Genomic DNA, 12,108 nt, shown 5'->3' on the forward strand with positions numbered 1-12,108 from the left:
GGGCCGCGCATGCGTCGTTGATAGCAGGACAGCAAGAAGCCTGCAAGTGTTCGCGCCAGATTTAAACTGTGTGAGTGTTGAATATGGTTGAATGCTAACGAGGCGTTTTCCCGAGCAGTACATATACACGGCCGTGGTACATAATTTATATACTTACCGATACCATGCCCGCACTGGCTCGGTACGTCGAGGCGACGGAATACGTCGTCGCCACATTGCAACACGAACTTATCATGGAAAGCACATTTTGTACATTTATGTGTGTACACCAGAAGCGTAAACAACGTAAACATCTCTTCGTACCGCTTTTGTCCCACGTAAGCACGGTGAGGTTCTTAATGCGCCGGACGGCGGGTCACATAATAAAAGCACATATTTAACAACGTCCCCGCGCGCGGCACATTCTCTTCGACGCAGCTAGCACGTGGGCGCGTACACGAACACACTTCCGCGCATAAGATGGTGTCCACCTCTCTGGCACCGTTCAGAAGCGCCATTGAATCACGGAACAGAACGAGGAATGACGGTGGAACGCGTGGTGTGTCGATGCTGGTAGTAAAAGTTAATTCTGACGAAGCTGAGTTATGCGAGGACACAGTACATCACGCAGCTTCATTGTGACGCGCTCAAGCACACACAAAGGGTCCCAAGTGAAGCACTGTTGCGCACACGGCCTTGGCAGGCTTGATGCGGGCTCCGTGTGCTTTCGATGACTTGTTACGAATCGATGACGGCTTCCCGCGCGCTCGATGGCACACACTGTGCGACGATGCTGTAGTAACGCACGCAATCTTGTGAACTGCGCTTGCGACGCTTTGCGGTGGACTCGATGAGCTTCTGCTTACGTTTCCACGTTTGCGGATGCTTTGTAATAAACTACAGGGACCTAATTTGGCGTTAGGAATTTGGTTTTGTAGTCGTCCAGAAAGGTGCTGTGCTAGGAGGTGAATGCGCTCTTTTGTTGGCTATTTGTGCCGCCGAGTCCCAACTCGCCCATATATCAGTGCTCCATATAAAATATGGAAAAACACTCGCTTTTCTTTAATTTTTCACCTCCACAGTTTTCGCTGGTGTTGGCGTGATCTACCAGCGTGACCTCAAAGTCAAAGGGGACCTGGCTACCACTCCTATAAAACAATGTTATGATGACAAAACTTCGCTTTCTGGTGACCCTGACTAATTTAGATCACGCTACCTTCGATAGCTAGCAGTGGCGTTTCCAGGCCGACACCAGGTCGACCTGCGAAGTCTGCTTTTCGCTTCATCTTGTTCCTCGATTTGTGGCCTCAGCCGGCCGAGCGAACCTTAATCAAGCTCTACCTTAACCTTTGGTTGCTATTCTGATTTATCGTTGATTTTATTAAAGCGTGAACCGCAACAGAAGACACCACGCATTCCAGGCCTCCGGTTATAGTTGTAGGTGCCCTCCTGCAGAAGCTGCCAAAGCCTTGGTGCCTTGGGAGTCCACTTATGATGCGCGAAATAATTGAGCCTGTATTATTTGTCAATAATTATAAACTGATGCCAGGCTTATGGCTTTAGTACAATATCTGAGCTAATTTGATGTTCTACATCGCCTGTTGACCATGGCTGCAGGCACAGTGGTCGAGAACTTGCTTGGCGCTAGTGGTCGTGCATTAACCTGCCCTGCTGCGAATTTGGTGGCACCGATAACAGCATCCGTACGCTTACTATGGGGTGTTCTGCACTGCAAGATGACAGTGACACATTCCGTTACAGCTATACTACGACGATAAACTTACGTACTGAAATCGCAATGCACAAAAATAGAAGCATCGAGCCAGTTGGTCCACAATTCTTGTGACACCAAGCGCAAGGTACCGAAGCAGAGAAACGCATGCCTTCCTTGTTTCAGCACCGAATCCACTTATCCGCTCTCTACAGAAGGAACTTCGCAACATGTAGTGCCTTGCTTGTTAGGGAAGGTTGATCACGTGATGCATTTCGTCTCGCTGCTTGGCGGTGTCTTCATTGTGACTTTTGCCAAAAAGGGTTCTGTCTTCAAGAACTATCCTTGGAAGTTTTCGCACCCCTTCGCTGATCTTGGAGACCCTGTTGTGGGGTAGGACGTTTTTGCCGTTGGATGTCGGCCGCACTCGCAATCATAACAGTCACAGTGAACGCCGATTTGATATCGGTGGATGACATTCGTCAAGAGACGATACCGGTCGTTTCTGAAATCAGGGCAGTTAACGGAGCGTCCAGTTGCGCAGACCTACATCATCTTTTTTTTTTATGCAACGGCTGACGAACTTGACGAAGCTCTAGTGCAAGATATTGAGTCGAATTAGGATTCGCGCCTGTGTGTCATCGAGTGTTTCAACCGGATTTCACTGTGGTGTTCACTTTCTGTCGTCGTGCCCAATTTCTGTTCTATGAAACGAAAGCTCGAAGCTCCCTACACGTGGGAGGTAGACAGGGCTGCACGGTCTGCACAACGGATAGCGTGAGCTGTTCAGCTATTTGCACGTTGGAGAGAGCGCGCAGGTTAGGACTGCCATCTTGTGCGTCCCGAGCATGGTTGAGAGCAGGCAGGGTGTGGTGCAGCCCTGTCGTCACAGCAGCGCCGGTGCGGTGATCACTCGATGACGGGCATGTACTCCGACTCGGCCTTAGAGAAGTGCTCCAGTTGTGAGTGCAGCTCCTTGATGGGACACCTGTCCTGCGGCTGCATCTTCCAACAGGTCAGCATCATCTGATAGATTTCCTCGGGGCACCCGTCGGGCTTGGTCAGGAGCTTGCCGCTTGTCACTTGCTGGATCACCTGCGTGAAGATTTGTGAAGTGTTTTTAAAGCTTGCTATCACGCGGCGCCATAGACAATACGCTGCATAACGTTAGGTAACAAAAAAAAAAATTGTCGCAGTTTCACCCGAAAGGCGAAGCATCAATTGCGATAGCAAATTAGTAGAGAGCTATACGGAGTAAAGATAGTAGTTTTATCAGCTGTATAAACTTGGATATGCAGCAGCACCAGCAACGCGCAGAACTGTTGTCGACGCCGTCGGCGTTTTGCCCGCGTTCGCACCGAACGCGCGCGGCGTTGGTGACTTTTTTGCCGGTGCCTCTGGGGGCGGCTTGGAGGTTTTTGATGAGATCAGAATGGGACACTCGTCGAGCAGCGTCGGGAATCTTACCCACGTTTTTGTATAAATACGCATTTGGTTCTGCAGCTAAACGTCGCCTCACCTCCCTCCCTCCCGTACCCCCCACGGCCTTTCGCGCGATGGAAGAAGTCGCGTTTGCTCTCTATATATGGTGATTGTAAAGGAGGAAAGAGACGCTTAATTCTGCAACCCTTCAGGGAGAACGGCGCAGAACGCGCGTTTGCTCTCCGACGAGCGTTCGCTCCCCGTGAAAGCGTGCGTCCGGAGCGCGGCGACGATTTCATCGCCGTTGACGTCACACGGAACCTCACGCCGACGACGACGCCGACGGCAGAAATCCGCTTTGGAGTGTCCATATAATTGCTATCGCAATAAAATACAGCGGCGCTGCCGTTAGTTTCGGTGCAAGCAAGAAATCGTAATTCGGTGTGGGCAAGAGAGGTGGCCGTTCCACGACTTCCAAGAATATGTTTGCGGGTGTGAACATCTAGCGCGATACGAGATGATACCCAAACGTAAGATTTTTTCGGAAAGACAAGTTGAATATACAGGTCAATTTCTCAAGTTTTCTGCCAATTAATATCGTACAAAGGAGCGTAGAGAGAATGTGAAGCGAACAGTCATTGTATTCATTCGCTGCTCTTGCCTACGCAACTGTTTCACCTTATCAGGTTCTCTTAGGCATCATGCATGGATGTGCATATATTATTGCGATAGCAATTATATGGACACTTCAACCGGATTTCTGCCGTCGTCGTCGCCGTGAGGTTCCGTATAAATTCCAAGGGCGATAAAATCGTCGCCGCGCGCCGTATGCGCGAGCGAAAGCGCGCGGGGGACGCGCGCTATCACGGAGGGCGAACGCACGGCGGAAAGCAAACGCGACCGTCCCGCGAAAGGCCGTTGGATTATGGGAGGGAGGCGGGGCGGCGCTGTGCTCCGGCGCCAAAGGCGTATCTTGCCACTCAATCTCCCCACGCGAAAGCAAGTAACGAGAAGAGGGGGGGAGGGGGGGCAGCTTCTCCTCTGCCAACAACTTCTCTGCCCGGCGGTCGCCCGCACCGTCTCTTATCTCCACACGGCTCTGACCTTTGTATGGGCTGTGCATTTGCCGCTCAGTTTCCGTTGAAGCGATAGACCGCGCGAACTTGCGCTTGCTGCCAGCGTTTTGACAGTCGTTGGCTGCGGTCATTCAGTGTGATCTAGTCATGTTTGCTTGTTCGCGCTGACACCGCGATTGTTAATTCAGTTAGTAAGCCAATGTGTCCAAGTTTATGCAGCCGATAAAACTACTATCCCTACTCCGAATAGCGCTCTACTAATTTGCTATCGCAATCGATGCTTCGCCTTTCGGGCGAAACTGCGACATTTTTTTATTGCGATAGCAATTATATGGACACTCCAAGCGGATTTCTGCCGTCGGCGTCGGCGTCGCTGTCACCGTCGCCATGAGGTTCCGTATGAAGTCCAACGGCGATGAAATCGTCGCCGCGCGCCGTATGCTGTATGTGCGAGTGAAAGCGCGCGAGGGACGCGCGCTTTCACAGGGACTGAACGCATGGCGAAAAGCAAACGCGACTTATTCCGTCGCGCGAAAGGCCATGGGGGACGGGATGGAGGGGAGGTGACATTTAGCTTCGGCACCAAATGCGTATTTTAATGAGGGACGCGCGCTGTCACGGGGAGCGAATGCACGGCGGAAAGCAAACGCGACTTCTTCGGTCGCGCGAAAGGCCGTGGGCAGACGGGAGGGAGGGAGGGGAGGCGACGTTTAGCTGCGGCACCAAATGCCTATTTATATAAAAACGTTGCGAGGCGAGAAGGTGGTAAAGACTTCCGATGCTGCTCGACGAGTGTCCCGTGCTGATCTCGTCGAAAACCCCCGAGCCGCCCCCACAGGCACCGGCAACAGTCACCAACGCCGCGCGCGTTCGGTGCGAACCCGGGCAAAACGCGGACGGTGTCGACAACAGTTCTGCGCTTTGCTGGTGCTGCTGCATGTCCAAGTTTATACAGCTAATGAAACTACTACCCTTACTCCGAATAGCTCTCTACTAATTTGCTATCGCAATTGATGCTTCGCCTTCCGGGTGAAACTGCGACAGTTTTTGTCCACAAACGCGCACCCTGCCTACGAAAGCCCATGAGGTGTGATATGAAGGTGATGAGATACGCGATCATTCAATAGCGGAGCATCAATTACCTATGTTCTTATGGTAAGCGCCGGATCAACGTATGCGCATTTTAATTTGAACTCGTTTAGAGAAAAGTGTGGTTACTGCAAGTCCATCAGACCTAAAGCTGATGCTGTATAAATATTAGCAAAGTGATGAGGACAGTGATGTGGCTAGGGTGTTTTAAACTACCGATCAACTATCGTTTCCGGGTCTGAATGGTGCATTACTTTTGCGAAGCGTGGTTTACATAGCATTTGTATACATGCAAGCTGGAAAAGAGATGCCTACCTCATGGTTTGACAGCTCGTACCAGGGTTGCTTGCCGAACGCGAATATTTCCCAGAGCACGACGCCGAAGCTCCAGACGTCCGACTCGACAGTGAACTTGCGGTATAGGATGCTCTCCGGAGGCATCCACCGGATGGGCAACATGGTGTGTCTTCCCACCTGCGTACATTGAGGGGGTCTTAGTACATCGTAAAATTTGGCGGACAAGGCAGCCGGTGACCATATGTTACATCAGAAAGCACCTACGAATCCGTACGCTATATATGCGTAAACGTTGCTGTTGGGGCGAAATTTAGACAAGAAAGCGTTAAAACTGATTTGCGGTTTAGTGCGGCCGGGCTGGTGAGAATCTGTTGGCAGAGTCCGAACTCGCCAACTAGGGTTCATATTAACAAATCAGTGACGACTGCCGGCTGCGTGTTCCAAAGAAGTGGTGAGGGCTCGCTCTGTGTTCGCTGCTTATCCTTCCGTGAAGCTAACGTTCAGTAGCGATCGAAGTGAACATTGGAGGAGCCCTTATTCTGGTTCTCGTGTATGGTTGGCTGACGCGACCCGTAGCCTTGGCTACAGTGCGCGGGATTGGTCAGATGGTGTATAGCTGGTTACCACGTTTGAGCACTGCTACGTACCAGGTCGGGATGCGCGGTTGCGGTGCGCACGTATGTTACTATTGAGAAGCTCACCCTGTAGTAATCTGTGCTGTAGACGTCCCGCGACATTCCGAAGTCGCCTATTTTGATGACCAACATGTCGCCGACGAGACAGTTGCGTGTCGCGAGATCTCTGTGCACGAAGTGCTGCGACGCCAGGTACTCCATGCCGGCTGCCACCTGGACCAGAAAGCGGTGACGTTAGTAAAGGAAGCGCTCCGCGATGCTCGTCACCAAGAGCGTTGCCGAAAGTTGAAAAAAAAAAAAAAAAAAACGTACTTGGACCGATATCTTCAGTAGGTCAGCCCTTGTCAGAGGTGCAACAGCCTTGGCGCCTGGATCAAGCACCGACCGATCCGGGCCACGGTCCCTACAGAAAGGATATTGCGCTTGACTGAGATTGTTTAGGAAGCATTGCAGGATCACTCGAAACAACGTGATGTCGCTTGCCTAAAGAGTGGCATTTGTTTTCACAGACGTTTTGTCAGGTCGGACAGTCTGTAGTTTTTTTTTTTTTTTTCAAATGAAAAAAAAAAAGGATATTGGGCACGAACTGGACCGAGAGAAACGGTACCGCAACAGGTTATGTCCCAACTCGCGCAACAATGTTTAGAAGCCATAGTGCACGTAGCCGCGGCTGTCGCTTAGCAGGTTAGGCCTGTGGCACTTTCACTGCTTCGAAGCTCAACTGATTCAGAGAAGCAGTTTTCGCTATCACTGTGCTCCAAAGCTCTGTGGAATTTCCGAACAAACGCTCGAGGTCGCTAAGGAACGTTGTGAGGCTCGTGTGCCTCGAACACAAGCAAGGTGCGAAATGGCGCGCCATTTAAGACTATAGGAATGAGTGTTGAGTCAAAAGTGACACGTAATCTATGCCTGCGCATATCTCCAATGAATAGGTCAGGTAGTCACAATTCAGGCCGTGTAGATTTAGGAGGACAAATTTAGGCAGTTGAGCAAGAGGATCGTTCGCAGGGCAAGGAGAGAGAAAGAGAGAGCTGAAGGTTCTGATGACAGGAAAGCGTTTATAAGCACGAATGACAGTGCAACGAGGTATACGGACAAAGCCGAAAGCGCAACGTCCAATGCGAGCGAATTCAAAGGGGCCGACAGGGGAGCGCTCAACTTCTCAGACAGTCGGGGTGGCTACCACTTCCTGAAAGGGATCACTCACCTGAGAAAATTGTTGAGATCCCCGTATTCCATGTACTCGAAGAGGATCATGAGCGGATCCCCGTCGGTGGAGACGCCGTAGAAGCGCACGATGTTTGCGTGATGCAGATTGGTGAGCAGTTCGGCCTCGCGTTCGAAGTCCACACGTGCCTCTTCGCCCGCCGCGTCCTTGAGCGTCTTCACGGCAACCAGCGTCGTCGGCTCGTCGGGGGTCAGGTAGTCCACGGTGCCCAGGAACACGCGTCCGAATGCACCTTCGCCCAGCGACTGGATGAAGCTGATCTTCTCCCGCGCGATGTGTCGCACAGCTGCACAGAGACGTGAACGATCACCGGCGCAAAACCTAAACATTCAGTACAAAATATTCTCACAAACATCACTGCGCCTGCCCTCCGTGCTAAAAAAAAAAGAAACAAAATTGCTCAACCGTGATGTCAACTGCCCCGAGAAATGCCGGTACCTCGTCTGCGCTGACGAAGTTGAGCATGAAACGAGCCCGCGTCCCCCGTCGTTCAATATTTGCTTTGGTGAGGCTCGCCAGTATTTCTTTTCTAAGGTTTCGAGATCGAAGGCCTTCATATAACTCAAAAAATGAAAAGTGCCACGTCAGTACTCCTTCAAATCGAGCAGTTCACGGACTTCTTCCGTCAGATACCTCCCGTGGAGTTGGATGAGCTTTTTCCATTTAGTGCTTCAGACTCGTACACATTACAGAAAAAAAAGAAAGAAAAAGAAAAAAAGAAAAGAAAAGGTAGTCGATCACAATTAGTTACTTCATTCAAAAATGCGACCAATTACTGCCCCAGTAAAGCAATTGAGCAATTACTAAAATGTAATCGGTTACTCACTGGTACCAGCCAGCACTACTTCAGCAAAGCATACGAAATGGAAATGGACAGTCCACTAGGTGGATCCTTACAGAATACTCCACCACATTTCCCTCCCATGGCGATAATGCAATAGGAAACTGCACTTTACTCAGCGAAAGACCGCCCACGCAGATGCGCCAACGCCCAAACCATGGGAAAGAAGAAACAGACATTTAGGGTTGCTTTATTAAAAAAAAATGCGCTCTGTATGACTTGTTGCAGTGATAATATTTAGGTATCACTTGTTTATCACTGCGTGATTCCGCAGAAAGCAAGGCCAGCAGCCAGGACACCTGTAAGGGTAGTAAACATGGTGGTGCTGTCGTGCGGATGAGCCATTCGTCAAGAGAGCAGCAAAACCCAGCAGCCACGGTCGGGGAAGTCCGTGAGGGTTCGCAAAGAATGCTTCGCTTTCAAATATAACTGCATATTATTCAGCCCTTAGAGAATGCCCGTGGGTTATAACCTCGAAACGAGGTGTATGTGAGTCACGTGCCACACAGATAGGAACATGTACGTATAACAGCCGAAAAATTCTGTCTGTATCGGAGAAGCTTCATAGACTGCGCGAAGCAAAGGAGACATGAGCAGCTGGTTTTACCACCTATGAAGGCCGCTAAAAGCGCTTCCAAGATATGTGTGGAAACCTGCAAGCCTGCCATGTCCAGGTGATCGAGGCATAGCTGCAGGATGCTAATGGAAAGTTATATTGTGGGAAGGAGATAACCCATGTACGTACACGTTTTCGTCACTTTGAACGATGTGACTTGCATAATACGAGCCATTACACTGTAGTTCCCGCCAAATCCAACTGCTCGAAGCTTGTTTCGCCAGAAAGTAACTGGTTACATGTAATTGGTTACTTAAAAAAGTAATTGAATGACAGTGAGTGGCACCGAGTAAACAAAGTAATTGTTTAATTACAAGACCACCAAAAATGTAATTGAATACAAGTAATTAATTACATGTAGTTCGTTACGCCATCTCGAGACCAGTTGCACTCGTTATGATGAAACAGAACGCTCTCCCACAAATGAAGCCAAGAGTCGGCGCACCGTTTTTTCCGCCCTTGAGTGTGTCCTGGTGGTAGACGGGGTAGTTTGGGTTCTCGACCATGCGTGCCGTGTTGAGCGGGATGCGCTCTCGGCCCACGACCCTCTTGCGGTCGAAGCAGCGCCGACCACCCGGTCGCAGCGAGTCCCAGAGCCAGGCCGAGAAGCGGGTGCCGTCGGCCGCGTAGTCTTGCCGGAACTGGCACCAGCGCAGCATCACGAGCACGCCGCCTACCGCCACCAGCACCAACAGCACGCTCAGCGCCACGATCATCGGAAGCTGGTGCTGCTCGCGGGGCGGAGAAGGATTGAGTGAATGACAGTGTTGCATAATATATGCATCGACAAGACAGGCGCCTTAACGCTCACTGGTGCAATAGGTCCCATTAAGGTGTATGAGGATTGCAGAATTCAAGTATGGGTGGAGGAGGAGGAATAGGAATAGACGGAAAGACAGGGAGGTTAGCCATTTCTCAGACCGGCTGGCTACCATGTGCTGGGAAAATGGGGTAAGGGGAATAAAAGAAAATAGAAAAGAGATGTTACAAAGAAAAGGAAAGAGCAAAGAGAGAGAGAGAAAAGAGGATGGGGTAAGCAGATAGCGATGGTAAGTGAGATGCCTGTGTGGAACTTACTGTTTCTGCGGCAACTGCGGGATATGAGAGACGATTCGCGATGTGCTCTTCGAAAGTGTCGTGTTTGGCACATCGTTGAGCGTACCTTTGGTGTCAAAAGCGGCTGTCACAGACGAACAGATTACTCCCTTTATGTGCTTTAGCGACGTCGCTGTCTAGTAGAAAGACGCCGACCGACAAACATGACGTGCGGCTTTCCCGGCTCTTCACAACATTAAGCATATTATTTGGCCGTATCTAGTCGATGCAAATGGTGTGGACGCATTTCTAAAGCGCTGGAACACTAGTTTCTTTACCAACCGCGGCGATAGACTCGAGTTATCAGCTGTGCATCATTAACGTACTGAGGGTGTCTGCGACGTCACAAAATCAAATCCTGCTTGTTTTCTTTTTTTTTTTTTTTCAACACAACTGAAACGCCGGGAACGGTGCATAGTCTTTTGTTTCGTTACGGTGTCGTGTTTTAAAAATGCCTTTGTTAATGTGATAAGTTGTCATGACTGTAATCTGATGATAATGGTGACTGCTTTGGAACCAACTTCTTTTTGCCACATCAGATCAAATTTATTGACCAAAACCAGAGGCATCGCATGTAGCACTCGTGTGGGTGCCTCGTATGCAGCGCATTTCTCTGAGCGAGACACTCTCAGAACGGGTGCCTGCCCATGGGACAAGCTCGTGTGTGTGTGCATGGTCAGAACTAATGCAGTTCCAAGAGTAGTGCGGAGAAAAAAGCTCCCACTCAAAAAGGACATCGAAACTAGCATTTGATCACGTTCTTGAGCGAAGGGCATGTTGTGCGCAAGGGTGGAAAGACACAGTGGCCGCGCCTGATCGTCTTATGTGCGCATTCGTCCACTTCTGATACTCAACATCCTCGCTAAAAACTCCCACTCGTTTGAGAACATTGCCGCATCTGAACGCAGGTGCTCGCGTTCCCTCGCTACTGCCATGAAAGGAACAGGGCGACAACATGGAGGAAAGGGTAAAATTTCGGGAGCGTCATGTGAGTTTCCAGGACTGAAGGAGTTGAGGCGAGAACACGAAGACGACTATAGTAAAGTACGCGCACTTCGTAGTGTCCATGCGCTTAACTGTGGCGACAACTTCGACACAAAATCCATGGAGAGAGTACGCTGGCATGTGTCTGTGCCACATGACAGGCTGGCGGTCGTTTTTATTCGCTTCTGGCGATTAGGTTACAGTGGGTTTGTTACATTGTGAAATATATCTTGCTTCCTGAATGAACAGCAAGGGTGCTACAAAACCACACTGCGCCGTGACACGTCGGGGGAAAAATATGTGCGGAATGATCAAATGATTCGGAGCCCCGGCCGTTTATCAGTGAAATAAGACGGAAAGTTTGCTTGCAACTACTGACTGCTTGACTGTAAAGCGTCGTCCCAAGTTTCCTTTACGGGCAGCGGAGATTTAAAAAAAAAAGGTGCGGGGAAGTAACAAGTGATCTCTAGAGCGATATCGTGTAGGTTCCCTGCAGCGCTGCTGCTCGCGTTCTATACCTACCTTCCCGTGTGCTTATCGCGCCCCACGTCACCGACTGCCGTGTTGGTAAACCACTTATCTGCAGGAGTGAGGCCAAAAATAGCAAGAAAATCAGATGAGCAGCCATTCACCGTGCAGATGGATCGTAAGTATGGCGGCCGCGATGACGTCAGTGCGAGCAATCTACGCGTCTAATCGACTGCACGTGTCCGCAATGCCAAAGCTCTCCTATTCGCGATGGCGCACGTATATACTGACCTGCTCGGCGTCTGTCATTTCCCTCTCCTGGACACGGGGCTTTCCGGAAGGCACCGGCATTCTCGGAAGCTTGTGTCCGTTCTGCGGAACTGGGAACATGTATTTTGATTAGCAATGCGCAACAGCCGCTGCCAGCGTGGCGCTACTATCAGCAGCGTATAAGCTTGCATCCGCCACGATTACTTGGTGCAATTTTCGAGTTTTTTTTATTTTCTTTATTTGACAATTACGTGTGTGTTTCTTAGGGTGTTTCTGCAAAGATTTATAGCAATTTTTAAACATCACCTGTGGCAGATAGCACAATTATAATTCTTGGGTTGGATTGCTAAAAAAGACGGACATAATTTGCACGATAAATCAAAATGCATAATTGACT

At 50.1% G+C, this 12,108-nt stretch overlaps 1 protein-coding gene across 1 annotated transcript in view; it reads right to left on the minus strand.

The window, feature by feature from the left end:
• Positions 1-236: 236 nt before the first annotated feature.
• The window catches only part of LOC119446670 (high affinity nerve growth factor receptor), a 145,400-nt gene continuing 133,528 nt past the window's right edge, over positions 237-12,108 (minus strand). The window contains exons 9-15 of the mRNA XM_037711166.2: positions 11,733-11,821; positions 9,340-9,622; positions 7,417-7,723; positions 6,522-6,612; positions 6,276-6,422; positions 5,593-5,751; positions 237-2,785 (exon numbers count right to left, since the gene is read on the minus strand). Coding sequence (XP_037567094.1) covers positions 2,600-2,785; positions 5,593-5,751; positions 6,276-6,422; positions 6,522-6,612; positions 7,417-7,723; positions 9,340-9,622; positions 11,733-11,821 — 1,262 coding nt within the window. The 3' untranslated portion in view covers positions 237-2,599. The remainder of the gene's footprint in view (positions 2,786-5,592; positions 5,752-6,275; positions 6,423-6,521; positions 6,613-7,416; positions 7,724-9,339; positions 9,623-11,732; positions 11,822-12,108) is intronic.

Source organism: Dermacentor silvarum, chromosome 3 (assembly GCF_013339745.2).
Source record: "Dermacentor silvarum isolate Dsil-2018 chromosome 3, BIME_Dsil_1.4, whole genome shotgun sequence".
NCBI lineage: Eukaryota > Metazoa > Arthropoda > Arachnida > Ixodida > Ixodidae > Dermacentor > Dermacentor silvarum.